This window comes from Vulpes vulpes, chromosome 12 (genome assembly GCF_048418805.1).
Source record: "Vulpes vulpes isolate BD-2025 chromosome 12, VulVul3, whole genome shotgun sequence".
NCBI lineage: Eukaryota > Metazoa > Chordata > Mammalia > Carnivora > Canidae > Vulpes > Vulpes vulpes.
In genome coordinates, this window is record NC_132791.1 from 177631323 (window position 1) to 177658141 (window position 26819).

Consider the following 26819-nt stretch of genomic DNA (forward strand, 5'->3'; position numbering starts at 1 on the left):
TGGTGGGGTCCGCTGCCCTGCTGGTGGCACGTCTACAACCGAGTAGGCGCCTACCGAATGGGCCACGGCATTCAGGATGCTGTGAACTTTGGCAAGAGCCTTCCTGCTATGGAATCCACACCACAATGAATCCACACGCAAGCTGCTATGGCGTTTGAATGGGGCAGGGGGCGGGGCTGATAGGGAAATGAGAATAAGCCGGCTTCCCTGGTAGGTACATTTGCCCTTTGCTGCCTCAAGCGGAGTACTTAAGAGGAAGGCCAGAGAAGAAAGATTTAAAGTAGGTCCCCAGCACATACTCATTTTCTAAGTGCTGGGGATTTAGTGTGAACAAAACAATCTGCCACTTGCTGCCAAGTTCTGGAAGACATTCCCTCAAAGAGACATGTATAGTTGACAAGTACAGTTAACATGGGTTTCAACTGCGTGGATCTCACGTGCCCATGGATTTTTCAATACAGTACCAGACTGTAAATGTATTTTCCTTAGAATTTTATTAACATTTTCTTTTCTCTAGCCTTCTGGATTGTAAGACTACGGTACACAGTATACATAGCACACAAAGCATGCATTCATCAACTCTTTATGTATCAGTAGGGCTTCCGGTTAACAGTGGGCTATTAGTGCAGGTCTGTGAGGAGTCTGAAGTTTTACACAGAGCTTTAGACTGAGTAGGGGGGAAGGTGCTTCTGACCCCCCAACATGACTCAAGGGTCAACCATATAACCTTACTGAGAATGAAAGTCAGCTTGAAAAGAACCCACGCAGGACACAAATCACTTCCTGGCCTCATGGAAAAATCATAAAAATGGGACCAGCCCAGGAAAATCAGAAGTAGAAACCAAGGCCTCAAGTAATAAAGCTGTTAGAACCACAGAGCCTTCCCTGCCTGACTGGGTTTTTCCAATTAATGATAGGCACTCAAGTGGCAAACCCGACTGACCCTGTGGCACTTCAGAATCAATCCCTACCTATATAGGCACAAGTCAACTACCTCTGTATGAGCTCTTCCAAAATAGTGAATAATCCCTTCATCTTAATCTTCTTATATTTGTCTGGACAAGCACATAACATTTCATGGGCTAGTAAATCCATGCTTCAGCTAATAACTAAAAAAAAGCCTACCGCTGTAAGTAATGTGACTAACATCGAGAACAAGACAAAGATGCCTAGGATCCCTATTCCTTGTCACAGCTGGACAAGAGAAATTGTAGGAACAAAAGTTGTTAAGAATTCCTATTACTGTTGGTATATGGTAAGACTGGACCCTGAAAATTCCAGAGACTCAAATGAAAAATAACTATAAGATAACTTAGTAAGGAAATAACACAATAGAAAAAATAGCTTTCAAAAATCATAATCACTTAGGGGCGCCTGGGTGGCTCAGTCAGTTAAGTGTCTGCCTTCAGCCCAGGTCATGGTCTCAGGGTCTTGGGATCAAGTCCCCCATCAGGCTCTGTGCTCAGTGGGGAGTCTGCTTCTCCCTCTACTTTTGCCCCTCCCCACCACTTGTGCTCTCTCAAATAACAATCTTTTTTAAAAAATCATAATCACTTAGAAGATAACGGAACAATGCTACCCTTTCTCATTCACACCACCACCACCACCAAAAGATTTTTATGCCTGTAACAAGAAAACTTCAAAAACCCCTGAAAGTCACACACACAAAAAACTTGAATAAAAACTAAAAGGCATTCTTTGTAAGATTCAACATGTCAGTTCTTCCTAATGTATAAATGGAACATAATCCAAAAAAAAAAAGCCCCCCCAATGGTGTTTTTTACCAGATAATTATAAAGTTTCCAAGGGGGAAATAAGGAACACGAAGGTTTTTTCCCCAGATTTCCCAAGCACTGGAGGATAAGCACTACCAAATATTAAGATACCTAATAAAGACTCAATAATTCAAACAGTGTGATCCTGATCATGGATAGACCAAGGGAACAGAATAAAAATCTAGAAATAAGCCCAAATACATACAGGAATTTAGTATCTGGTAAGGGTAGAATGTCAAATCAGTTGGCTATTCACATGGAAAAAAAGTTTGATTGGTATCTCATGAAGTACAGCAAGAGACAATGCAAAATGATGGAGCACTGAAATATTTTTTAAAAACCACAACCCTATACAACAGAACAATACAACTATAAAAGCTCTAGAAGAAAACTGGAAAACTTTTACAGTCCTGGAGTGCAGAAGTCCCTTCTAGGTATCAAACTCTAGAAGGCACAAAAGATTAATAACTCAATTACATAAAAATAAAAAAATTTATGTAATGTGCAACATTTCTCATAATTTTTTCTTTTTTTATCCTCATAATTTTTTTTTTTTTTTAAAAGCCTACTTGGCAAAAAACAAATGGAAAGAAAAATGACAAACTGAGGAGCACCTGGGTACTCAGTTGGTTAAGACTCTGACTCTTGGTTTCAGCTCAGGTCACAATCTCAGAGTGGTGAGATGGAGTCCCACATTGGGCTCAGTGCGGAGTCTGCCTGTGACCCTCTCCTTCTCTACTCCTCCCCCTACTCATGCAGACTCCTGAAAAAAATCTTTAAAAAAAATGACAAATGACAAACTGGGAAAAAAAATTACAACTCAGCAGCAAGGATTGATTTAGTGCCTAGAAACTGGTAAAAAGACAATCATTCAATAGAAAAATGTACAAAGGGTATGACCAGAACATTTATTAAGCATTTACTAAGTGCCAAATAACTTCTCTAGGTGCTGGGCATATAAAAGTTAAAACAGACAACCCTGCCTTGAGAGAACTTACCTTTAAAACAAGGGTAATCTGATGAACTAAATAAAGAAAATGCATTTAAAAAAAAAAAAGAAAATAAAATACATTTTATCAGACAATGGTAAGCACTATGGAGCAAAACAAAACAGGGAAAGCAGAGAGGGAGAACCAGGGGGTAGAGGGGTAGCTGCGCCCATTAAGGCCTCATCCAGAAGATGCCATGTGAACAAGATCTGAAGCAGGTGTGGCTGTGAGGACTTCTATGTGGGAGAAGGACATGCCAAGGAAGGGGAACAGCAAGTGCAAAGCTCGAGATAGGGTGAGGTCCAAAGAACAGCATGGAGGATGGGCAGGCAGGAGTACGTGGGTCCTACAGATAAGCTTTTACTTGGAAATGGATTCTGAAAAGTTGCTTCACACATGAAGACAATTAAAAGCTCAATGATGGTTCTGTACCTATCAGCCAAAGCGTGAAAAAGCTGTCTTGGTGCGTGCACACACACGCCAAGCGGAGACACTCGTACGCAGAACCTCAAACAGCAAAGGACAGCAGAGGGCTACAACCATTAATGTCTATTGGTACCAGACTAATAAAATACATTATGATTCGATGATTTGATGGAATACTAACCACTGTTAAAACAGAAAGAGGAAGCTCTTCTCTTTAGGTACTGACCGGGAAGAATCTCTACGAGAAATTGTTAAGAGATCAAGATGAACAACAGCAGGATGCTTTCATCTGTTTCTGAAAAGGGGCTTGTGAATGTCTCTGAATTTGCTTGCATATGCACAGAAACTGCTGACATGACCTACAAAAACCAATACTTGCTTCATTAGTCGTGGGTGGTAGGAACTGGTCGGATGGCACTAAATCCTTCCTACAAGTTTTTATGTTTAAACCATGTAAATGTATTTCTTCTTCAAAAACAGTATGTAACTTAGTTCAGAATGTTCAAGTCCCTCTATTGCAGCCTTTCTCAGTTCCCAAGGCTAGTTAGACAGGGCTGTCCCAGTTAGACAGGGCTCTCTAGCCCCGCCAGTGCCCAGCAAGCCACCTTCCTCTGTGAGGCTCACCTCAATGGGGATATAAAGCATGAATCCCGGCTCTCCTGTGTGAGTCATGCTCATCACCCGGATCCCATTCGCGTAGCCCACGCTCATCTCCTGTGGAAGCAAAGGGAGAAGGGCAGCACAGAGGCTCTTCAGAGAAGTGAGGGCTCCATATCTGCTAAAGTGATGAACACCTGAGGTGAACCCCTCCTGAGCTCTGCACCCTCTGTCTGACCCTAAAGGGGATACACATGAATGAAAGAAATTCATCCTCAAAGTGGTCTGTTTCCAAGTACTGGGGTCACCAGGAAAGGAGTACAGTCTCTACAGTCTCTCTTCTCCAGAACGCTAGCCAAGCTGCTGGTGGGAAGTTGAACCAGTCTTTATAGGCATGAAATCTTTCTTTTTGCAAAGTCCTACTAAAGATTTGTTTTCATCAGCATCAGGAGCATCAAGGTAAATGTCTTCCTGGGGTCCGGGGGGAGGGGGGGTGGGGGCGGGCAGTGGGGGGTTGGTTGTGCTCTGGTGGTCAAGTCCTGGGCACCTGCCCTACAAAACAGGATGCCTGATGACCACAGAACATGATGCACCTGCTACTCTGGGGTCAGAGACCAGGCTTCTCACACTCAAAACGTGTTCATAGCAGCTCAGTTACCTCATGGGCCTCTGACACAATCACTGTTCCTATAATGGAAAGTGGTAGGTCCCAGATGCCACTAAAGCAAACTATTCCCATGAGGAGCCCAACATGACATGCTCCTCTGTAGGCTCATGCATGCAGATCACTCGCTCAGGAAGCAAATGGTACAGGGACCCTCTCCGGCTGATGGCTAATGCAAGAGTTTTCTGTTGCTCTCACTCCACCATGGAGAAAAAGGAAAACTATACTGCCAGTAGGTGGATCCAGCTTGGGTTTGAACTTCAGAGAGCATCCATCAGTAACTGGCAGCTGTTTGTTACAGGTTACCAAACCCACTAGTCTGTTTGGGACTCTCATCAGTATTTAGTTCAGGTTTCTTTACATAATTACAAATTGCTACTGTTGCCAAATTTAAGAAACATAAACCGTTTAGAGATTGGCCTAAACTGCTTCTCACATGGAGATGCCACATACACAGAAGTTACTCTCTGAAGGGAAAGGGGGAAGTGCTGCCAGGAGAGGGACCTGACCTAACTACCATTTTTTGGCATCAGCATCATAATCCTTTAAAACTTACAATATTTAATCCACTGCTACACAAACACAAAACACTAAATATATAGGACTGATATTCTGAGAAGTTAAATCCATTTCAAAGATATCCTAATGCTTACTGAATAAGGAGAACTGGAAGGGTAAAAATTTAAAAAAAAAAAGAATTTACTCAGTCATTTGTTTACTTAATAAAAGCCAGAATACCCTTTGTGGGCATTAATGCTACAATAAGAACATGTAATTGCCATCCCCATAAAAGAAATATTCCCTGCCCATTTAAAACTAAAACTTTGGGACACCTGGAGTGTCTGCCTTCAGCTCAGGGCGTGATCCCGGGGTCTATGGATTGAGTCCCACATCGGGCTCCCTGAGAGGAGCCTGCTTCTCCCTCTGCCTGTGTATCTGCCTCTCTGTCTCTCATGAATAAAATCTTAAAAAAAAAAAAAAAAAGCTAAAACTTTATTAGCACTTACCTTGCAAAACAGACTTGGGAAGTGGTCTGGAGTCATAGGAGCATAGGACAGCTCAGACAACACATCCACAGCCCGAGGACCAATCAGATTGAGGGCTAAACGAAAAGAACAAGAGATGCTCATCCAGGTAACAGCTGAGCCAAAGAGAAAAGTCTGTTTTGGGCACCCCCCGGCCTGGGTGTTGAAACCGTAAAACCAACCTTTTGGTTAGGTGATCCAAGGGTGGACACAGAGCACCCCAATTTTGAGGACCACACCTCTAAATGCAGCTGCCGAATGCTGGCAAGAGAGAGCGTGCTTCCTCTTCCCGGGTACACAGGGAGACAATATCCCATAGCCTCAAATGCAGTTAGATCGGGTTGTGATCTGTTCCGGCCAACAGGCTAGGAGCCCACTTTCAGTTCGCACTGTGTCTCCTCCCCAGCATTGCTATGTGACAGGCACAGCCCAATCCCAAATCTGCACGTGGAGGAGAGCCCTGAGGAGAGCTGCCCAACCACCTTGGATCTCATCACATGACAGCAGGTTGTGGTAATTACACAGCAACCTCACAGGCTGGAAAACAACTGTGGTTCTATAGTTTCCCAATCAGGTAGCAAGAAGTTAAATGGAGTTGCTGCTATGATGAACTGGCGGTGAGGGCCTGCTGGGACAAGGGGCAGGAATTTGTTAAGTGGGGGGTGGGCAGGTCTTAAACCTGGAATGGGGAGATAGAAGGGGAAATAGAAGTCCCAACAGGACTGCGGAGGAGGAGATCATCAGGAAATTAAGTCATCCTTAAAACTTATTCACTCACTTAAAAAAATAAGGAGAAATTCTGAAGAAAATAATACTTAAGTAATAAATTTAAAAATGCTTTTGGGGGCTTCTGGGTGGCACAGTCATTTGGGCATCCGACTATTGATTTCTTCTCAGGTCATGATCTCAGGGTTGTGAGATCAAGCCCTGAGTTGGGCTTCGCACTCAGCATGGAGTCTGCTGACAAATCTTTTTTTAAAAAAGACTCATTTAGGGGATCCCTGGGTGGCACAGCGGTTTGGCGCCTGCCTTTGGCCCAGGGCGCGATCCTGGAGACCCGGGATCAAGTCCCACGTCGGGCTCCTGGTGCATGGAGCCTGCTTCTCCCTCTGCCTGTGTCTCTGCCTCTCTCTCTCTCTCTCTATCATAAATAAATAAATAAATAAAAAGAAAAAGAAAAAAAAAAACTACCTTTAAAAAAAATGTTTAAAAAAAAAAAAAAGACTCATTTATTTTAGAGAGAGCACATGCACATAAGAGGGAAGATAGGGGGAGGAAGAGAGAGAATCTCAAGCAGACTCCAGGCTGAGCACAGAGCCTGACAGAGGGCTTGATCTCATGATCCCTGAGATCATGACGTGAGACAAAATCAACAGTGGGAGCCCAACGGACTATGCCACCCAAGCACCCCATCAAATAGGTAAGTAAATATAAAAAGAAAAAATACCATTCAAATGACTGACCCATTCAATATCTGACCAATACCTGCGCTCCTCCACATTGGCTATAGGGGATAGAGCAGTGCACAAAACAAACCGAAAGTGAAGCACAACTCACTCCACACCTCACTGACAGAATGTGGGTATTAGAGATCGACATACAACCAGAGAGGCTCTTATATGCCTCTCACTCTGACCCCCACTTCTGAACATCAAATAGAAGACAAACGAAGAAGATATGTGGACGGACTGGTGGTTTCCCACGCAGCTGATGGCCTGGGCCCAGCTCACCAGTGTATTTCCAGGTGACGTCCTCCAGGAGCAGGTTGCTATCTTCCGGCATGTGTTTCTTAAGCCAGGCCCAACAGTGGACCTGCTGGTCGGTTGGGGAAATCATGAAGAAGCTGAAAGGGAGGCAGAGAGTAATGAGAGAGCCAGGCAGCAGACAAGGGGTCAGGAAGCAGGCAAGTTAATTCATTTCAAAGCGACCAATGAGCACAAGACTGGCAAATGGTCTGAGCTTTCAGAGAGGGCAAGTAGCACCTAATTCCTGGATCTACCACCCAAGGACCAAACAGAAGACTCTGGCTTCCTGTTAGTGCCAAGATAGCTACTACCATAAGTGAACACATCTGCCCTCGAAGGTGACTGATCTGTCCACATCGAGTTCTACAGAATCTGGGGTGTTCTCTCCTTCCCTTGTGATTTGTGTTTGTACTGCACTGCCAACAGACGAGGCAGGAGCTGCTGAAACCTCTTTTTCCTCAGTATATACTCCCTCCCAGGTGAGTGAGCTGGGGGCTCTGCTCTACTGCATCTCATCCTCAGAGGGCGGGTGGGGGGGCAGGGGGGCCTCACCTGCGCTTGCTCAGGCGCGCTATACTGCAGTCATTCTCGTAGCCCCCGCCCTCGTTGAGCATGCCGGTGTGCACGATGTGGCCCACGGGCACATCCAGGTCATTAGAGAAGAGGTACTGTAGAACTTCCAGTGCCTGGTCCCCGGTGGACTGCAGGGTGAGGGAGCAAAGCAGAGCGCATGAGCACAAGCACATGTGGCCAGGTGACACAGTCCACCATGCAGAGTGACTTGCTGAGGAAACTCCTCTGGTCCCTGTGAGCAAGGTCTATGGATTTACTCCACTTAGAAGCCCCAGAGAAAGCTAGCTCTGGAGTCGAAGGAAAAGTGGGCCTCTGCAAGCAGACTAAAAGAGCTAAAAATTCAGAAAACTGGTATAATACAGATAAAAAATGAAAATATACCAGAGTTCTTATAGAAGCAGTTTTAAAGTGACAGCAAAGAAGGTGCATTCATGTATATGCACAGGGTCCTCCTCTATTCTTTTGTTCCCAAGCACTTACTGTTATTTCAAACTTTGTGAAAGAAGACATGTCGATGACACACACGGCCTCCTTACAGCACTTGACTTCAGATTCCACGATGTCGAACCAGTCTGGCTTATAGAAAGTCTTGCTCTGCTCCAGTGCTAGGAGGTCTGCGGACACAATGAAATGAGAAAAGAGATTTCTATCGGGGACTCTCTATATACACGTTGGTATAGTTTGAAGATTTTTCTTCTTTATTCTTCTAGGAACACATTCTAGCTGTAATACATTTTAAATGGGTTTTATTGGTTCTTAGAGCAAAAAAGAACAAAAATGAGAACGGGCCCTCTTACCCTTGTCCGGTGGCACAAAGTACTTTGGTCTCTCAAATCCATGTTTCTCCATCCACCTGGCTCCTTGTGCATCCAGCCGGTCATAGAGAGGAGAGGTGCGCAACTGCCTCCCGGTCTGGAAGTCCCAACGGGGAACCTTCAGGTCATACAGCAGAGCTGGAACAGAATAGAACAGTCTCTGCAAGCCCAAACCGCCGGGCCGGGAACACAACATCCACCAGAACCAGGAGCTGCTCCTAGTCACAAAAGCACACTCTCCAGGCTAATGGACCTAATGTGCAAACAGTACCCGGTGTAACAGGCCGGCTCCAAAAGAAAGAATAATGCTGCAAGAGCCGCTGTCATCCCTCCGTGGGTACGCAGCTGTGAGCCACACAGCTCCAGGTCTCTGCTCACAACTACCATTTCAAATCCATAGGCAGAAACCACAAGCAGGAGGTCAGACTTCTCGGCAGAAGGCGGCTGCAGCACAAGCATGCCAGGGCTGCAGTGTGCAAACGTGGCACATGCTTCTTTACATAGTGCCTTTGTCACTGAGACCTCACAACTGGTACAGACATTTCCTAACACCTAACCCATTTCTGAAGTGAAGGGGCCCACAGCCTTGATTTTGTGGCTCTGAAATCGGACAGGTTACATAGTCCTGTCCCAGTGACATCACATAACAAAGCCAGGGTCAGAATTCATTTCTCCTGTGCCTAATCAGCAACAGCAGTTTGTAAAAATAGCCAGAAAGAGTGTGATCTCTAGTCCCTTGCACAGGGAAGACCTGACCTTACAGCATTCCACATAAGAGGGACAACAGGGAGGGGAGGCTGAGAGGTCCAAGAGAAGGAGCCACACTGGCTGCTCTACCTTGTGACGATTTTTCAATCTCCTCTCACTCTGAAGGTCCAATTTACACTTTCCCCAGTTTCTATCATGTGAGAACCAGAGACAGCCATCATGTTCTCAAGGACAAACTTAAGGTCCATTATGATTTGCACAGATTCTAAACGAACTATGCCTGGGGAAGTCAGGACTTCTGGCAGGTCAACATTTTAACTAAAATATTTATTAAAATTGAAAAACCTTAGTGGCCACCCACACTGCTGCCAGACCCCGTGACTCCCACAGACAGTTCTCTGCCACAGGCTAGAGGAGCATGCAGGTGCTAACAGTTATCTAAAGCCTCGTCATCAATGGAACCCCGGCTACTAAACCAACAATTCACTGTTAACCAAGAATGGTGGTCGCAACCAGTGTAGAAATTTAGCTGTGAGCAGAAATATGCCCCAAATATTAAGGTACATTTTGGCAGTCTCAGAACAGTTCCTCAGTATAGGACAATGACACAACAGTCTGATTTGGTTCAATTCCTGATACAAAAGCTGGCTCTAAGAGCTTGCTAGAAAATAAATCAGAGACAAGGTAACAAGTGAAAATAAAGAGCCTTTCAAAGTTGGAGGGAAGTGAGAACAAGGAGAACAGAAATGTACATTCTGTATTTACCCAAGAAGTGGTTTCCTACCTTGCTAGCATGTTACAGTTAATGGCAAAGATCACTCAGAGAAGCCTGAAGCTTTGAGAATAACCTGGCAAATTCTCTGCCATGGAAAGCACACCATGATCACAGACAAAAGCAGCAAGAGCATTGCCTGGCATTCTAGGCAAAGTGGAAAGCAGATGGCAAACACTAGGAATCTACAAGAAGCTGCTGCGGGGACTGGACAGCAACCAGCACCTGAAAGTCCTAGTCTGCGTTCCTGTTCCCCGAGGTTAAGTAGAAAACAATATACTAAAGAGACTGTCCCACAAATGTCACATGGGGCCTCGTCCCCCAACCAAACATCAGAAGCCTGACTCACAGCAATTATTACACAACTGAAGGAAAAACCTGCCCCCACTCAGAATGATCACACAGGCTCGAGGGAAGATCCCTTCAGCGAGGTGCAGCTGGGCCAGAGCTCCACTCACGCATGACTTCCATGACCCGGTGGCGCAAAAAGGTGCGGCTGCTCTGGAGTGCTCCAAAACGCTTCAGGTCCAGTTCCCAGATGTTTTCTGAGGGATAACCGTGCACCATCCATTCGGCGAGGTACCTGTTTAGATGTGGGGGAAGTTGCTGGGCCTCAGATGGGACGCTCTCCCAACTGTACACGGAATCAAGAACCAAAAGAAACATCCTGTCTGGTCACAGATTGGTTGAAAATTTGGGGCAATTTCCTTAACTTTTCTAAACAAATACGGATCCATCTACTACTCTCAAAATCACTACGATGATTTTAGTTCTAATAAGATTCCCTAGAAGTGTTCTAAAAATAAGCCACATCTATTAAAAAAAGACTAAAATAAAATTACAAATGTACTCTAATTTATACATCCAATGGTTTTTTTCTGGAAAACCCTCAGGTTTATACAACTATCTGACCACATTTCTGTTCCAAACACTTTTGGTAACTCCTCTTCCATAACTGTTTTCAGAACCATTCTACAAGCCACTAAAGAAAAAAATGGCCTCATTAATAAAGAATTTAAAAATTTAATTGCAATAAAATACACAGAACATGACAGAACATAAAACAGAACATAAAATTTACCATCTTCATCATTTTCATGTGTAAGGTTCAGAGGCATTAGGTACTCTGAACGGCTGTGTGACAGTCCCCACCATCCACCACTAGATTTCATTCATCATCTTCCCAAACTGAAACTCCCTCCCCTGACCCCAACCCTGGCCATCGCCCCTACACTCTGAAGTAACTCACAAAAGTGCAGCCACACAATATTTGTCCTTTCTGACTGGCTTATTTTAACTGGTACATAATTTTTTTAAAAAGACCCACCTTAGGCAACCCAGGTGGCTCAGCGGTTTAGCGCCGCCTTCAGCCCAGGGCCTGATCCTGGGGACCCGGGATCAAGTCCCACGTCGGGCTCCCTGCATGAAGCCTGCTTCTCCCTCTGCCTATGTCTCTGCCTCTCTCTCTCTCGCTCTCTCGCTCTGGGTCTCTCATGAATAAATAAATAAAATCTTAAAAAAAAAAAGACCCACCTTACTCAGCATGATCATCTGTCTTACTCACAGTACTTAACGGTTTCCAAATTCAAATGCCTTCAAAGGATCAACATTTTTTTAAAAAGATTTTTATTTATTTATTCATGCGAGACACAGAGAGACAGAGACAGGCACTAAACTGCTGAGCCACCCATTTGTCCCAGGATTTGTAACCGCTGCAAGAACTGAAAAGTACAGCCCACAGGCTCCAAGAACAATTCCAGAAGAGGAGTTCCCAAAATACTTTGCACGATGACACTTCTGGAACATCCACAGTCATTACTTTGAAATGGACAACTCTCAAACTAGGTGTACCTCTTCCTCATTAACATACCAGGTTACACCTGGACATTACACACATCAGGAATAAGTAACTCTAGGAAGGAAGCAGCCCCACCAGCAGGGTGTCAGCAGGAACACTTACCTCCCAGCCCCTCCACCAAAGGAGATGCCAGCAGAGTTCATTCCTGCCAGGACAAAGTAGCCCTGCACCAAAGGAGACTCGCCCAGGATGCACCTCATGTCTGGGGTGAAGGTCTCAGGGCAGTTCACCAACTTCATGATCTCCAGAGTGTCCAGTTCAGGCATGCGCCGCAGGAGGGAACTCAGCAGGGGCTCTGAACCCGAAACACAAACCCAAACACGGTCCTCAGCTTTAGGGAATTCAGAAACTTCCCAATCCACGGGCTTCCCTACTCCCTCCCTCTCCTTGCAGAGAAAATTTCCGGAAAGAGGCTTTCTCAGAAGAGCCAAATGGGCCCTGACCAGAAAGCAGAAACCATGGTGGAATTAAGGGGCAACCCCACAAAGTGCATGGCATACAGACTGAGAAAAAAAGACACTCTTCAGAATGACCAGAAGCTGTAGGAGGGCACACAATACATGAGCGTCTAGGCAAGATCTCCAGGGGAGCAGTACTTGGGGACAATCTCTTCCATAGCACCCAAGGGGACATGCAATCAAAGCAAGGATTTCCTAAACTGGACCAGTTGCAAAAGACAGGTCCTTGGCCTGTGTGCCAGTGAGCCCACCATCTGGGAATTATTCCACTAGGACAGTGGCAACGGATGAAACCAGACTGGAGCTGGCAGGAGAATCCATATACTATTCTCTCCACTTTTAAAAGTATGAAATCTCCCACAATAAAAAGTTTATTTTTTAAAAGAAGTCCATTAAGGATAGGAGGGAAAACTCTTCATTATAGACCCTTTTATCTTTTGAACCTGGATTATAGGACTGTATTAACTATTTAGGAAACAAAAATAAAATTATTACAAAATCAAGTTGGATATAAATACCAGATCACTATGATGTACACGTGAAACTAATACAGTATCATAGCTCAATTCTTCTTCAATATAAAAAAAAAAAACCTGAATAGAAGACCATATTAACAAAAAAGATTCTGCTTTCTAAAAATTTCTTCTTCAATTTTACATGCCATCCTACAAAAAAGTCTCCTTCTAGCCTAGAATTTCAGCAATGGTTTTAGGTAAGTAATTAGCCAGAGGTCCCTTGACCAAGATCTTCGTCCCCTGAATCTGCTACCCAGTTCCCCTTAGACCAGGTGAACTCTGTAGACTGCCCCCTGGGAGCACCCCGTGGGGTGGTGACAAAGATCAAAGAAGGAACTCTTCTTGAAAATGCTTTCAAAAGATAGCATCTTAGACAAACACAAGACATTATAGTCATCCTCTAGTTCACACACCAAAGTGATCCCAGTCTTCCTGCAGATTCTGAATCTCCAGCTGGTTCTTGCCCTCAGTGAAGATTGGCTTCGGGTTCTTCTCAAAGCCCCCAGACAAGATGCCACCCTGCCAGTTCCGGATATAAATTCTTCCATCAGCATCCACAACAGCTGAGGAAGGGAAACAACAAGGGAGTGGGGGACAGAAGAGAAAAACAAGGTTTAGAGGTAGGCCAACTTTCTAATGGACAGAAAAAGCAGAACAAAAACACCATTACTGGCTTTATTAGCGAAAGAGCATTCAGTAAACACAGATCTTCTGAGATCATCGGGAAGGATCTTCCCTCTCAGATTTACAGTGGAGACTATTTCCCTGGTCGTCCCTAACCTCAGCAGTTAACCTAGAAGCTTAATTGGTCCTCACAACCAAACTACAGAACTACCACAATGCCATGTAAAAGCCTAGCAGAAAGGGGGGACCTCAAGCCCATTTTAGGGGTTGAGACCTTTCAGGTGATGTCAAGCCCTGCCCTGTGGCGCTTGGGGCCATGGGGCCATGTGATTCTGTAGCTTACCTAATAACCTCTCTACAATATATGTCATTCACGTCAAAAACTCCAGGTTGCATTCCAAATATTCTCAATTTGGACCTCTGTTTGGGATTGCAATTAGCTTATAAAACAAACCAACCAAAAAACTGCTTCAGTGGAATGCCTGTTTTTGTCCATCCTTTCATAAAGAGCTCTTAGAGAAAAGGTAGAACTGGGTCCGCCTCCTTATAACATGCTCCAGAAAAGATAAGGCTCTTTCGAGCACAGTCTGTCCTGGGCAGAAAGTCTTCCTTTTCAGAGGACAGGACAGTGGCAAGGAAACAATATTAAAAACAAAGCAGAAGTCCTCACTTGGTGTGTTGCTCTGCAGAGGGGTCTCCAAGGGGCGAGTCAGAAGGTAGAAGTGTTCGCAGGCATGTAACGGGATACTAACTGGCTCCTCGTTGGACAGACCCAGCTCGTATGCCCACTACAAACGGACAGATTGATTTGTGGGTGGGAAGAGGAAGAGAAAGACAAATGAACAAGTTTAGCCGCTTGCAAAGAGTTTGATTTCAATTGGCCTGTGTGCACTCTGGCCCCAGTGTCAGGGGCAGGGAGACAAGCTGTAGCCTGCTATACAGTTATGCGGATGGGGAGCAACTTTATACTTCTTACACCGTAACAATTATTCTTGACCAAAGAATGAGAGATTTAATAGCTAGTAAAAGGAGCTCATGGGGGGCAAGTGAGGCCCTTTTAACAAAAAGCCTCGCCTCAACTACAAACCCCAGACACCATCCCACTCGGCCTTCATTCACAAGGTAAAAAGTACCCCTAGGTCACCTAAAGACTAGAGTGGAAAGCAAGGGACCAATCTGCCTTAAAAGTAGAAGCAGCTTAGTATTCTAAACTGAATCCATGCTCCCAACACAAAAAAACAGCCTCATGGGATGCCTGGGTGGCTCAGCGGTTGAGCGTTTGTTTGCCTTCAGCCCGGGCCAGGATCCTGGGGTCCTGGGATTGAGTCCTTCATTGGGCTACCTACATGGAGACTGCTTTTCCCTCTGCCTGTGTCTCTGCCTCTCTCTCTGTCTCTCATGAATAAATAAACAAACGCTTAAAAAAATTGCCTCACATTTTATTTGCCAGGTTGCAGGATGAAAGGAAATATCATAGAAGACCCAACGCCAAGGATTTCTGTCAATGCCCAACTGTTTCACAGACTTCCTGGCCAGGAGAGCACCGATTAACCCAGGGTGGAGGAAGGAAGAGGTCACCCCGGTGCTCCTCTCTGAGGACTAGCTGGAGGTCTTCTGATTTAGAGTAAAGGATTCTGAGGTTTCTAGTCCAAACAAGGAACATGTGGTCCCTGACGTGTGCTTAGCCCAACACAGTACTGACCCTATGTTTCTAGACCTAAAATCCCAGAGGTAACAGTTAAGTGAGAAAGTCAGTGACACAGTACAGCTGGTAACCTACCTGACCAGCACAGTTGACAAAATACTGGCACTCGATCTGTCCTTTATCTGTCTCCACACCAGTAACCTGACCTTTCTTGACCATTACATGAAGAACGCTTGTCCGGTCATAGATCTGAACACCTGTTGCAAGGTAAAGAAAGAGTTAGGTGCATCCAACCTCTGATGGCGCAGAATTAAGGCCTCTGCACCAGATTCTCAACCCCCAAGAAATGCTGAAAATGCCAGATCAGTGCTTTATTTTAAAAAACAAAACTCCTGGGAACCACATCCTGAGACTACATCAGTGTGCCTCTTCCAAGACAGAACAGCAGGTGACTGTAATACACAGCTCAACTCCCAGAGTCACAAAAGGCATAGGAGAAAAAATTCAAATACAGCATTTTAAATCCTAATTCACCCACACCTCGGATCAGTTCATCTGAAGTGCAGAACACCTTGGACACTGATTAGTGCTCCCCTCATTCATTCCAAACCCAGGACATAGTCAGCTGTGGATCCAGTCCTCACTGTGGCTTCTTGACCTCGGAGCCTCTCAGATTCTGTGTGTGTGTGTAGGGGGGATTTCTAGGAGCCTGAAGTGCACACTGCTTAGTATAAAAGCAGTTCTTACAACTTTAATAAGAAAAATGTGGCCCTAAGGAAAAATATTAACAGTACATTCAAACAAATATTGTGAGAGCCAGTGTTCAAAACCAGAAGGCAAAAAAAAAAAAAAAAAAAAAAAAGAAACAAAAAAAACACAGAAGGCGAGCTGGTATCAATGCTGATGGTAAGATACCTTCCTATATAAACTCTTCCTTCCTCACCCAGACACCTCCTTACCATTTTGGGAGGCAGCACTTGCCAGGGCGAGAGCCACATCAGCAGAGGACACCACTGCATCCTCCGGAACATGCATGGCCCCCACCAGGTCGTGCACGTTGAGGAGAGGGTGAAGTTCGGCGACTTTCTTGGGGGAGATGATCTCAGAAGGGATGCCTATGACACTGCCGCAGAACACAAGGGGACAATGACATGCATGGCCCTCTGGCAGAGGTCAGTCTGACAGGAGCGTCGGGACAGGCTTCTAGCCTCATACGTACTTCAGCCTCGAGTTGATGCGCTTCAGGGAGATCAGCCGGTCCTGAGTTTGGGCCAGAAAGATCGAGCCTGTCCTTATGTAACCTGTAAGGAAAACCAGCCCAGACTAAGCAGATCAGGCCACCTGTAGGGGCCAGGAGGGGGGCGAGCCCACTAGACTACGAGCTAGACCAGTGAGGAGTCCTGGCACTACCACCATCCAGACATCCTCAGCTAAGATTTTGGAAGATCAAGTGGGATTTTCATGTACATCTTAAATAATCACTCTTAAAATAAAAATAAGAAGTACTGTTTTTACAAAGCCTTTTGGAAAAGAATGTAGCTCAGAACCCATCTCTTTCTTCAGTCTTTTTAGGCTTTCTCCTCCTGGTTTTGGTGGGAGAGTGACCCGTGATGTAGGCCACTCACAACATCAGCACCCAGGGGCTGGGACAGGGCCAGTGGGAATGTGGCTGAAGCTCAGCCAATCAGGTCCTCCTGGGATACTGTGTCTGGAGCAAGTGAGAGAATGGCTGTGGAGGCCAGTCCTCTCTGAAGCAGCAGCGTCCTGCCAAGTGGGCCCTGTTTCAGCTGAGGGGCTGCCTGCTGTGGGGTCCCCATGGCCCAGCCTCCACACTGCCTCCCCCAGCTGGCAGCCTCCTGCCAAACTGACTGGCTCCAACAGCCTTCCAACCAACTCCTTTTTGCCCAAGTTGGTCAGAGTCAATTCTTGTTCGTTGCAATCAACATTCCTGACACAACCATGATCACGCTTGGGTGAGTGACAATCTCCGTAACATACAGACTCTCAGTTCTGATGATGAAAAAGCTGAATCAATCAGGGTATCTTTTTAAAAGGCAGCACAGGAGGATCACCTAAATATTTTTTTATCTAGTTGGAAATCTTCAGGGAAATATGCCCTTCCCTGACATTACAAGAATGTCTCAGTAGGAGAACTGACATTTTAGAGACTGATTTTTAAAAACTGTAGATAGACCAGACCAGTGCAGTGATCATGGTCACTGACTTGGAAGCTAATCACACTCTGAGCCTCACCTGCAGACAAAGGCTTCAGCAGTCACTCCCAGTCACTACCAAACACTCTTCATGGGAGGACAGTGCCACTATGCACAAAGCTAACACATCATGGTACACACATGATGTCAAATCGCACTCTTCCAAACAGAACCAGCTGCCCTAACAGCATATCACTGGTTCACAAGATTAATAGCCTACTGTATTCCCACAGAGGACTCTAAAAGTTTGGTCTAGACCTTTCTGACATAAAATTTGCTTTATCACAGGTTTGAAGCTGTAAAACAGAACTCTTACGTTCAGTAAGAAGACAGACATCTGATATTAAAAGACAAGTCACAGAAGAAATATGAATGGCCAATAAGACTACAATACAGGGACACCAGGTGGTTCAGTGGTTGAGTGCCTGCCTTTGGCTCAGGGTGTAATCCCATGGTACCGGGATTGAGTCCCACACCAGGCTCCCTGCACAGAGCCTGCTTCTCCCTCTGCCTCTGTCTCTACTTTTCTCTCTCTCTCTGTGTCTCTCATGAATAAGTGGATAAAATATTTAATTAAAAAAAAAAAGACTACAATATAATGTTTAACTGAAAAAGATGCAATTTGGAATCTGATTACTTTTTTCATCTCTCAGATTACCAAAAATTAAAACAATACCGTTGGGGTAGTTGGCTGGCTCAGTCAATAGAGTACAAGACTCTTGATCTTGGGGTTGTGAGTTTGAGCCCCATGTTGGGCGTAGAGATTACTAAATAAAAAATAGAATGAAAAAATAAAACAATACCCAATGTTGAGAAGACGATAAAGAAATAAGCACTCACACACATGACTGGTGAGAGGGGATACCTCTTTTGGAGGATGATCTGGCAATACCTATCAGTTTAAAACACAGACACCTTTCGCTCAAATTATCAACTGTCTACATCTACCCTTTGGAAATAGCAAGAGAAAACAAACATATACTGACAAGGGTCTGTGCTGCATCATTATAACAAAAAAAAGGGGGGGGGGACCTATAAATATCAGGTTTATATTTGCAGGTAGTGGGACCTGCATAAATAAACCATCACACATATGGACCCTTTCTCTGTAGTTATAAACAGACTTAATTATGAGCTGATCTGGAAAGCCATCATAACACGATTTCATTTAACAATTACTAAGAAAGTTTCTGTATTTGAGGAAACAAGAAATAAACACATATAGCAGAAAGACAATCCCCAATACAAAAGGTAGTACAAAGACCGTTTGATACACAGTTAAATAAACAGCGTCAACAAAACGACACGTAACTTTGGAGAGACAAGATCCGTGTGGGCAACCAGATCTGGATGAAGGACTGTGTGTCAGGATATTTAGGTACCAATCACACATGTCACTTCAATGCACCATCCTCTGAGGATTAGCATGTAGTATCGGGAAATCCAGGCTGTACATAGGTCACTTGACTTCACAATGTCTCAAAAGCAGTCCACTGGCTGGCAGCAATCCATGCAGCGCAACCTGCGCATCCTGCCAGGTAACACAATTCTCCAGCGGGGGACCCCACGTCCCCTTTCACCGCACCACTGCTGAACTGCAATGGGGGTGACAGATGGAGGATGATCCCGAGAGCCCGCCATCGCCCCCACCTCTCTCACTGCCCACCAGCATCAAAGAGACACCAGCCTCAATACGGGGCTCCTGACGGTGACCCAGACCTGAAGTGAGACTAACTTACCTTTGGAAGAGAGGCCTAGGACCCCTGTCCCTCTAGCACGCAGGCTGGGCTTGGTAAACAATGCAAGGCTTGGCAAAGCACCAGGGACCGAACCAGGGCACCCGAAGTCAGCAGTTCCAGCTCAGGGCCCCTTATGTGGACCCCCTTCTGACTCAAACTCTGCTTCATACCCGACGCGAGTAGCTGTTGCCATCAAATTAAATCCAACCCAAAGGGACTCCCTCCCACCTGTCCTGCGTGTAGCAGGCAGCAACCCTAACAAAAGCCAGAGGTGGTGAGGCAGCAGGAACTACTTTTACTATCTGCACCCAGAGGCCTTGCCTCTCAAAAGGAAGCCTGGCCAAGTCAGGCCCATCCACCGGGCGGGGACCAGGGCGAGGCAAGTGAGGCGCCCACTCTCAGGGCCAGCCTGGGAGCTCCGCTTATGTGCTCAACGGCGTAGGGCCTCTTCCCTCCCCACCTCTAGCTCCTCTCCCCACTAACACACCTACCCGATGCCAGTCCCTAGACATCGGGTCTTAATCTAGGATCTACGGACAACGTTACACTTCACCAGAGTACGAATCATACGAAAGGGAAATGCCACAAAGCCTTAGTCCGTCATCAAACTTTATAATAATTCAAATCTCACCTTCCCAATGAAAACTCTATCACGGGTCACATAATTTCTAAGTCGGCCAGCAAAGGAAACCGCAAACTGTGCTTACACTGGGGTCACATGGCAGAGCCGCTTTACTGTTCCTTGTCAGGATGGGGTCTAGACTTATCTGTGATCTGAATCATGCAGGTCTTCAAAAGAGCAATGCTGACGTAGACGAGCATCCTGAATTTCATCACTAGGCCCTGCTACTCCCTCAGGACAATTCCCGTGGCCACCAAACAGTTTCTCATCAGCCACGATGCTCGGCTCGACCCTGGGCTTCCGGCCAATCCATCCCCTGACACACGCTGACAGACAGGCTCCTAACTTGAGATCGTGCGGGACCATCCCGTGGCTGGGCCTTCCCATTCTACTTGCTCCAGTCCTACTTAGCTCACGATTCCCTGGGTTTCCTTTCCCTTAATGACACACATAAAGGAGTAACCTACGTTTAAGCTTCTTAGTCAGAAGCAGCCTTAAGAGCAACTGGTGAAAACACCACGATTTCACCATCAAGCACCGAAACGGAAGTATTTCCTCGGCTTCTTCGTTCAGGAGCCAAACGTGGCCACTTACTGTATGTGCTCCAGGGAGTGAAAGAATAGGAAATGGGCCAGGAAACCCTCAAGATCCTAAGAACTACAGGCTCTGGGCAGTATCTGGGACGAGGACAGAATGCCCTCGACTGATGGGCAGGGGTGCTGGAGACAGCTCAACACGCTAACAGACTTGCCCAAGGTAAGACCACAGTGAGCGGCACAGCCCAGGCTCACGCACAGGCCTTAACCACCGAATCTCCAGGCAAACGTGGTGTCGGGCCACGTCAAGTACTGAGTGCCAGACTCTGGGCACAGGCAGACCGGTAAGCGGGGGACTACCTGCTTACCTGTCTGGATGCCCGTTTCTTGCTCTAACTGCTGGTAGAGTTTGTTGGAATAGTCTGCCATCTTCTGCTCGATGGACAAGTGCCTGGCGGTGCTCAGGATGCCAGCACAGAACCTCGTAGAGCCAGCAGCCAGCCTGCAGGAGGCATCCAGGACACTATTAGGTAGACTCCCACACCTATGAGCACAACTAGTTCAAAGATCCTCATTACGGCATTGTCTGTAATATCGAAAGATGGAAGCAACCTACATATCCACTGACATGAGCGGGATCGAACAGTCTGGAGTTCCCCTCTACCCTGGGACGCTCTACACAGCCATAAAAAAAGGAACGAGAGGAAGCTTTTATGCAACACTATGGAACAATCCTAATGAAAAAGCAAGGGCGGGGCGACACTGTTTGAGGTATGCTACTAACTCGTATAAAAAAAGAGAAAAAAATAATAAAACAAATACCCAGGCACACATATACAAACTGACCCATACAGATCTGCTCATGTACATGGGGACTATCTGGAACGATACACAAGGAACTTAACTTGCCTCCAGCGAGGGGAACTTCCAGCTAGAAGTCAGGGATGGGAGGCAGACTTTTCCCTGTACACTCTTTTACACTTTTCAATCTGAATCGTGTAAATGTATTGCCTATTCAGAAATAAATACAACAGACGGGTTAAAGGTCATCCAATTTCTGGTAGGCAATAGAACAGAAGAGGGGCATTAGGGGAAGAGTGAAACAACTTGGGACAAAGTATGAACTTCAGTTAATAAAAAGGCATCCACACTGACTCGTTATATTTAACGGCGATCCCAGCCTCAGATGTTCACCGAGGTGCGCACGGGGCTGAGGCATACGGGAGCGCCGCACCGCCTTCCCATTTGTCCTGTAAATCTACCGTGGCTCTAAAAGAAGCGGATTCAAGGACAAAAGGGAACAGAAATCAGGCGGGACGTAGCCGATTTCATTTGGGCTCACAGAGGAGGCTCTTGAGGGTTTCTGTTGCTGTGTGACAACAGCAAAGAGGACAAGAGGGTATGGCGTGCCGTGACCCTGAAATGAAACACACCCTTTCTGGATACTTGGCAGGTCGGAACCTGCCACCTCTCCCAAAGCCAGAAAATGGGGGTATCACATACTCCGAAACCGCGGACAGGAGATCTCGCTCTCTGTGGTTCTTCTCAGGCTACTTAGCGCCAATCATCAGTCAGGTTAGCTACTGGCAGGACAACGTGGGGGGTGGGGGGGATGAGGGGAGCCCCGAGCCGCGTGCCCTCAGGTCCTTACCTGCCCTGCTCCAAAAGGACAATATCCTTCCACCCCATCTTGGAGAGGTGATAGGCCACGGATGTGCCCATGATTCCCCCGCCGCAGATGACGACATGCGCCTGGGCAGGCAGGGCGACAGAATGCGCCTCGGCAGCAGACGCGCCGCTTCTCCCCGACGACCAGTTCTGCCATCCTCGGCCGGTCCTTTGTCTTCGGACCACCGACAGCAACCGGTGGAACATCACGTCCGTCGGCGGCTGGGAGACGTGCTCTCACCTGCCTAGGGAGATCCCCGGCATTCACACTAGATGGAGAGAGCAACCAGATCTTATCCCGCTGTACTCGACGCACGGGATTAATGGGGAAACGGAAAGAAGCAACAAAGGAAGACAATCGTGCTTTCGGCGCGTGTCTGAGGCATCTGCGCACTTCCAGACGCTTCACTAGCTGTACACCCAGCAGTGGACAACAGGGAGGAGGTCCTCGCCTCTATGCGACTTTCGTCAGAGACACAGAGGCGTGGGGGCGGGGGGTGAGTGTGGGAGAGGGTGCCGACGGCGGGGGCGGCCCCTGCACACATAAACCGAGGACCGAGGCCAATGTGCTGGAATAACTGAAGGCACCTGTAAGACAGGATGCTCGGGAGAAGGTGACCTTGGAAAAGCCACCTGACGGTGAACAAGAACCAGCTGTATGGTCTCCCAGACAGAGGCCCACGCACGTGCCAAGGCCCTGAGGTGAGGCCGACCCCGAGGAGTCCGGGCACAGAAGGGAGGCCGGTGGGCCCACAGCACCATGAGCGAGGCGGACATGACCCAAGCCGAGGCTGGAGAGGCAGGCAGAAAGCAACGACACACGGCGCTTGGACGCCATCGTGACGAGCGGGGGTTTTGCTCCGAGTGCAGAGGAAGATACTAAAGCAGAGAATGGCATGACCGGGTATGCCTGTCCAAGATCAGTCAGGCTCCAGGGCGGGAGCGGACCCCACGACCGGAGGGAAAGCAGGGCTAGGAAGCTACAGCGCAGTCCTAGGGGGAGGGCCCGGGGGCTCCCAGCAGGACGGTGGCGGTGAAGTCAGAGCCACGACTGGATTATTTTCGAGGTGAAACAACAGGACTCGACAAACGGGATGATAAAATGGGGCGAGGGGAGAAACAAGGACGGCGGCGGGGTTTCTGGGTTAAGTAACTGGTGCCAGGGACTACAGTGTGAAGGACCAGGGTTGGGGAGGGAGGCCGAGGAGGGCACAGGTACGCATGCGCAGACAAGCAAACGTCCCCCTCTGAGGTGTCAAGGCAGGTCGCCTCGCGGGCTTCTGCGGGGAAAGGCCAAGCAGCAGCTAGACATGCAGGCCTGAAGCTTGGGGACCACATGGGGTATGTGGAGACCCGTTCATGCCGGGCAACAAGAAGAACCCTGAGGCTCCCCAGCAGACACAGCTTGGAAAGAGAAGCAAAGTACCGGGCAGACTCACAGAGCGTCCAGACAAACACAAGGGGTTCAAGAGACGGAGAAGGAGCCGCTGCGAAGCAGAAAGAGAACTGGGCAGAGGGTCACGGAAGCCAAGAGAGAAAAGGGTTTCAGGAAGCGGTTCACTACTGGGGGTGCCCAGGGGTGCAGCAAGATGGCCTAGTTCCACTGGGACTTGACAACAGAGGCCCTTGATGTCCTCAAAAAGAACAACCTTTGCAGGAGAGTGTTCCGGATGAAATGCGGACAGGGCAAGCTCCAGGGTGAGGAGGTGAGGGAGCGCAGACTGCTCCTTCACATCCTGCTCTGAAGGGAGCAGAAAAACCAGCCAGAGCAGGAAAGAATGGGAGCAGAGCAAGACTCTTTGCTGATAAAGGCTCAGGCCCTGGACATTGTTTCACTACTGGTGGGAAGGGCAGGGGTGAGGAGGAAGGAGAGGTGGGGACAAAGAATGAGGTCCTGGAAGAGAAAAGAGAGAGAAAGGACCCAAAGCCACCGTGAGGGACGGTGGGCCCCGGGTCTGCACAGGCCCCGGGCTGGGGACTCAAGGTCCATCAGGCCTCTTCCCAGAAGCAGGGGAGGGTCAGGCGAGGTGGGCTTCTCACGCACCCTCGGGTGTCACAGGCTGGGACCCTGCCCACGTGTCTATGAGACAATCAACACTGTAAGGCAGAGAAAGGAGAGGGTACAGGATCGGGCCACCGGGGAGAACTGTTCTCCCGGCAAAACGGAGGCCTGTCCAAAGTTCCAGAAACTGTAGTCAGACCTGCCTGGAGATGGCAGGGTCACCGAGCTTGGGAAAAGAGAGACTCCAGAGCAGAGCCCTGGCACGCAGGGCGCCCAGCAGCATGCCACTCCCAGGCCGGCACCCACGGTGGGCCCCGAACAGCCCAACTAGCCCAAGGCCAAGGCCCGGGTGCCCGTCCACCACACAGGATCTCAGAAGGAGACCAAGCAGGCCCACTCGGGTCCCGAGACAAACCCCATCCAACCAGGGCTGACTACTGGGCTACCTGAGGCAGTCACCAGGCCTCACGCCACCCCCACCCCCACCCCCACCCCCGTCCCTGTCCAGCTGTCTCAAACAGAAGCCGCCACAGGGCCAGCCCCGGCCCACCGCACTCACCATCAGGAGGGAAGGCGGGCATCCTCCTTCTCCTCCCCTCACAGGACCCTGCTCCTTCCTGGCTCTGGCCAGCAGGCACCCCTACCTAGCCTCGGGCCACCAAGGGTTCGGCCACAGGCAGATCTGAACCCACCACGCTGTTCCTCTCCCAACCTCAGACCCGGCCTCCTTTCCTCCTTCCTCCCATGCACATAACCCATCTCATCTCCCCCCCGAAACTCTACCCATCATCCCACTTGCATCTCTAACCATCTAACCATCTCTCCTTCCCTCAGAGGGTCAAAAGTTCACGCCCGCACAAGTAGCCCAGAAACCTCTCCCTCCTTCCCCTGAGCCCAGCTTTGTCAAGCCAGCTCCTCTTTCACGTACCTTCGGGGTTCCCCTCTGACCCTCAGCATTTTCATATGCTTGAGTCCTCCCAACCAATTTCAGAAATGGAACAAAAGCTCCGTAACGGTCTTCGAAGAATGATTTTTAATTTTAAAAATTCTGAATTATAAAAATTATGGTCTTGGCAAAAAAAAAAAAAAAAAAAAGAGAGAGAGAGAGAGAGAAAACACACACACACACACACACACACACACACACACACAAACATAGGAGATTATGATTTCCCGTCAGGGCACCTGGGTGGCTCAGTCAGTTGAGCGTCCAACTCTGGGTTTTGGCCCAGGTCATGGTCTGGGTGTCGTGGAATCGAGCCCCACGGCGGGATTCTCTCTCTCCCTCTGCCCCTTCTGCTCACAGCCGTGCACTCTGTCCCTCAAATAAATAAATAAAATCTTAAGGGGCACATGAGTGGCTCAGTCGGTTAAGCATCTGCCTTTGGCTCAGGTCATGATCCCGGGGTCCTGGGACTGAACGCCACATCAGGCTCCCTGCTCGGTGGGGATCCCACTGCTCCCTCTCCCTGTGCTGCTTGCCCCTGCTTGTGTGCTCGCTCTCTCTCTGTCAAATAAATAAAGAAAATCTTAAAAAAAAAAAAAAAAAAAAAAAAGCGCTTTCCCTTCATAGAAAACGACCAGTCCCAATGAGCTATCCAGATGTCCACCTAAGTGTCTCCACCTGTCTTGTGACCTTTCCTTACTCCTTAGTGACTGCAGTGGCCGGAGATCATGCCAGAACTGACTCTTAATGTGATCTCACAACCCGTCTTTTCACTCGACAAATATTGTTTCTGTTTTTTTAATTCAAATTCAATGAGTTAACATGTACTGCTTATTGGTTTCAGAGATAGAAGCCAGCGATTCTCATCAGTCTTATAGAACACCCAGTGCTCATCACATGTCCTCCTTAATGCCCATCACCCAGGGGCCCCGTCCCCCCACCTCTCTCCCCTCTAGCGACCCTCAGTTCGTTTCCCACGATTCAGCCTCTCTTATGGTTTGTCTCCCTCTCTGATTTCATCTTTATTTTTTCCTCTCTTTCCCTATGATTCTCTGTTTTTTTCCTACACTCCACAAATGAGTGAGATCAGGTGATAATCCACTTGACAAATACATTAAGGAAAGGGCTTCATGTATTATTGTCACTTTCCCCCTTTCCAGTCTGTCCTGAACCCAAAGCGGCTGGGGCTTCTGTCCCGCCCAGCCAGGAACACGGCTCTCCCCAAGATTGCTCATGCTGCCAACTTGCGGGGCCACGGGCCTCACCTCGCATCCTGTCCGCAGCACTGCATAGCGCCTATTGCTCCTGCTACTCACACCCTCTTGCCCCGTTTTATTTGGACTCCTGCTGCCCCCTGGTCACGTCTTCGCCGGCCTCTCTCCCCGGCCCGACCTTCCGACTCCATGTCCCTCGGGGTGCTCCGGGAGTAGCCTCTCCCCTCGGTCCGCTACTCTCCAGGGTGACTTCACTGCCTACCGTGACGCTTGGCCCCGCCTCTAGTTGAACCCCGGCCGGCGTGCCCACTTGGGTTCCCGGAGGTCAAACTGAGCACATCCAACAGGGACACCCATCCTCCTCAATCTCCAAACCTGCTCCACTCCTGCGTCCCCAGCGACACCATATACGGGAACCCTGGGTAATACCAAGGGTTCTCATCTCCTCCACGCAGCCCGCCAGCAAGGAGCAACGCTTCCACACGCTACACTTCTCTCATCCCCATCGCAGCTAGAGTGCAGGCCGCCGCCCCTGCTCAGATTACTGCAGAAGCTTCCTGACGGGGCTTCTGCCCACCGTTCTCCTCCCCACCCCCCACAATCCTGACAGGACTCTGAGCCGGTCTTTTCAAGTGAAAATCTTGCTTCACTCAAGTGAAAATCTTGCTTCACGCCCTTGCTTCAAACTCT

At 47.9% G+C, this 26819-nt stretch overlaps 1 protein-coding gene across 4 annotated transcripts in view; it reads right to left on the reverse strand.

The window, feature by feature from the left end:
- The window catches only part of PDPR (pyruvate dehydrogenase phosphatase regulatory subunit), a 36840-nt gene that overhangs the window by 7174 nt on the left and 2847 nt on the right, over window positions 1-26819 (reverse strand). For 2 of the 4 annotated variants that reach the window (XM_072731485.1, XM_072731486.1), the window contains exons 2-16: window positions 21951-22236; window positions 20668-20801; window positions 16409-16490; window positions 16149-16312; window positions 15325-15446; window positions 14215-14332; window positions 13334-13483; window positions 12050-12242; window positions 10548-10672; window positions 8592-8747; window positions 8275-8408; window positions 7774-7922; window positions 7207-7319; window positions 5459-5553; window positions 3815-3904 (exon numbers count right to left, since the gene is read on the reverse strand). In XM_072731485.1, the coding sequence (XP_072587586.1) occupies window positions 3815-3904; window positions 5459-5553; window positions 7207-7319; window positions 7774-7922; window positions 8275-8408; window positions 8592-8747; window positions 10548-10672; window positions 12050-12242; window positions 13334-13483; window positions 14215-14332; window positions 15325-15446; window positions 16149-16312; window positions 16409-16490; window positions 20668-20801; window positions 21951-22174 (2049 nt within the window). In that variant the 5' untranslated portion in view covers window positions 22175-22236. Of the gene's footprint in view, window positions 1-3814; window positions 3905-5458; window positions 5554-7206; window positions 7320-7773; window positions 7923-8274; window positions 8409-8591; window positions 8748-10547; window positions 10673-12049; window positions 12243-13333; window positions 13484-14214; window positions 14333-15324; window positions 15447-16148; window positions 16313-16408; window positions 16491-20667; window positions 20802-21208; window positions 21311-21950; window positions 22237-26819 lie in introns of all 4 variants that reach the window. The other 2 variants (XM_072731487.1, XM_072731488.1) reach the window with 2 other exon arrangements.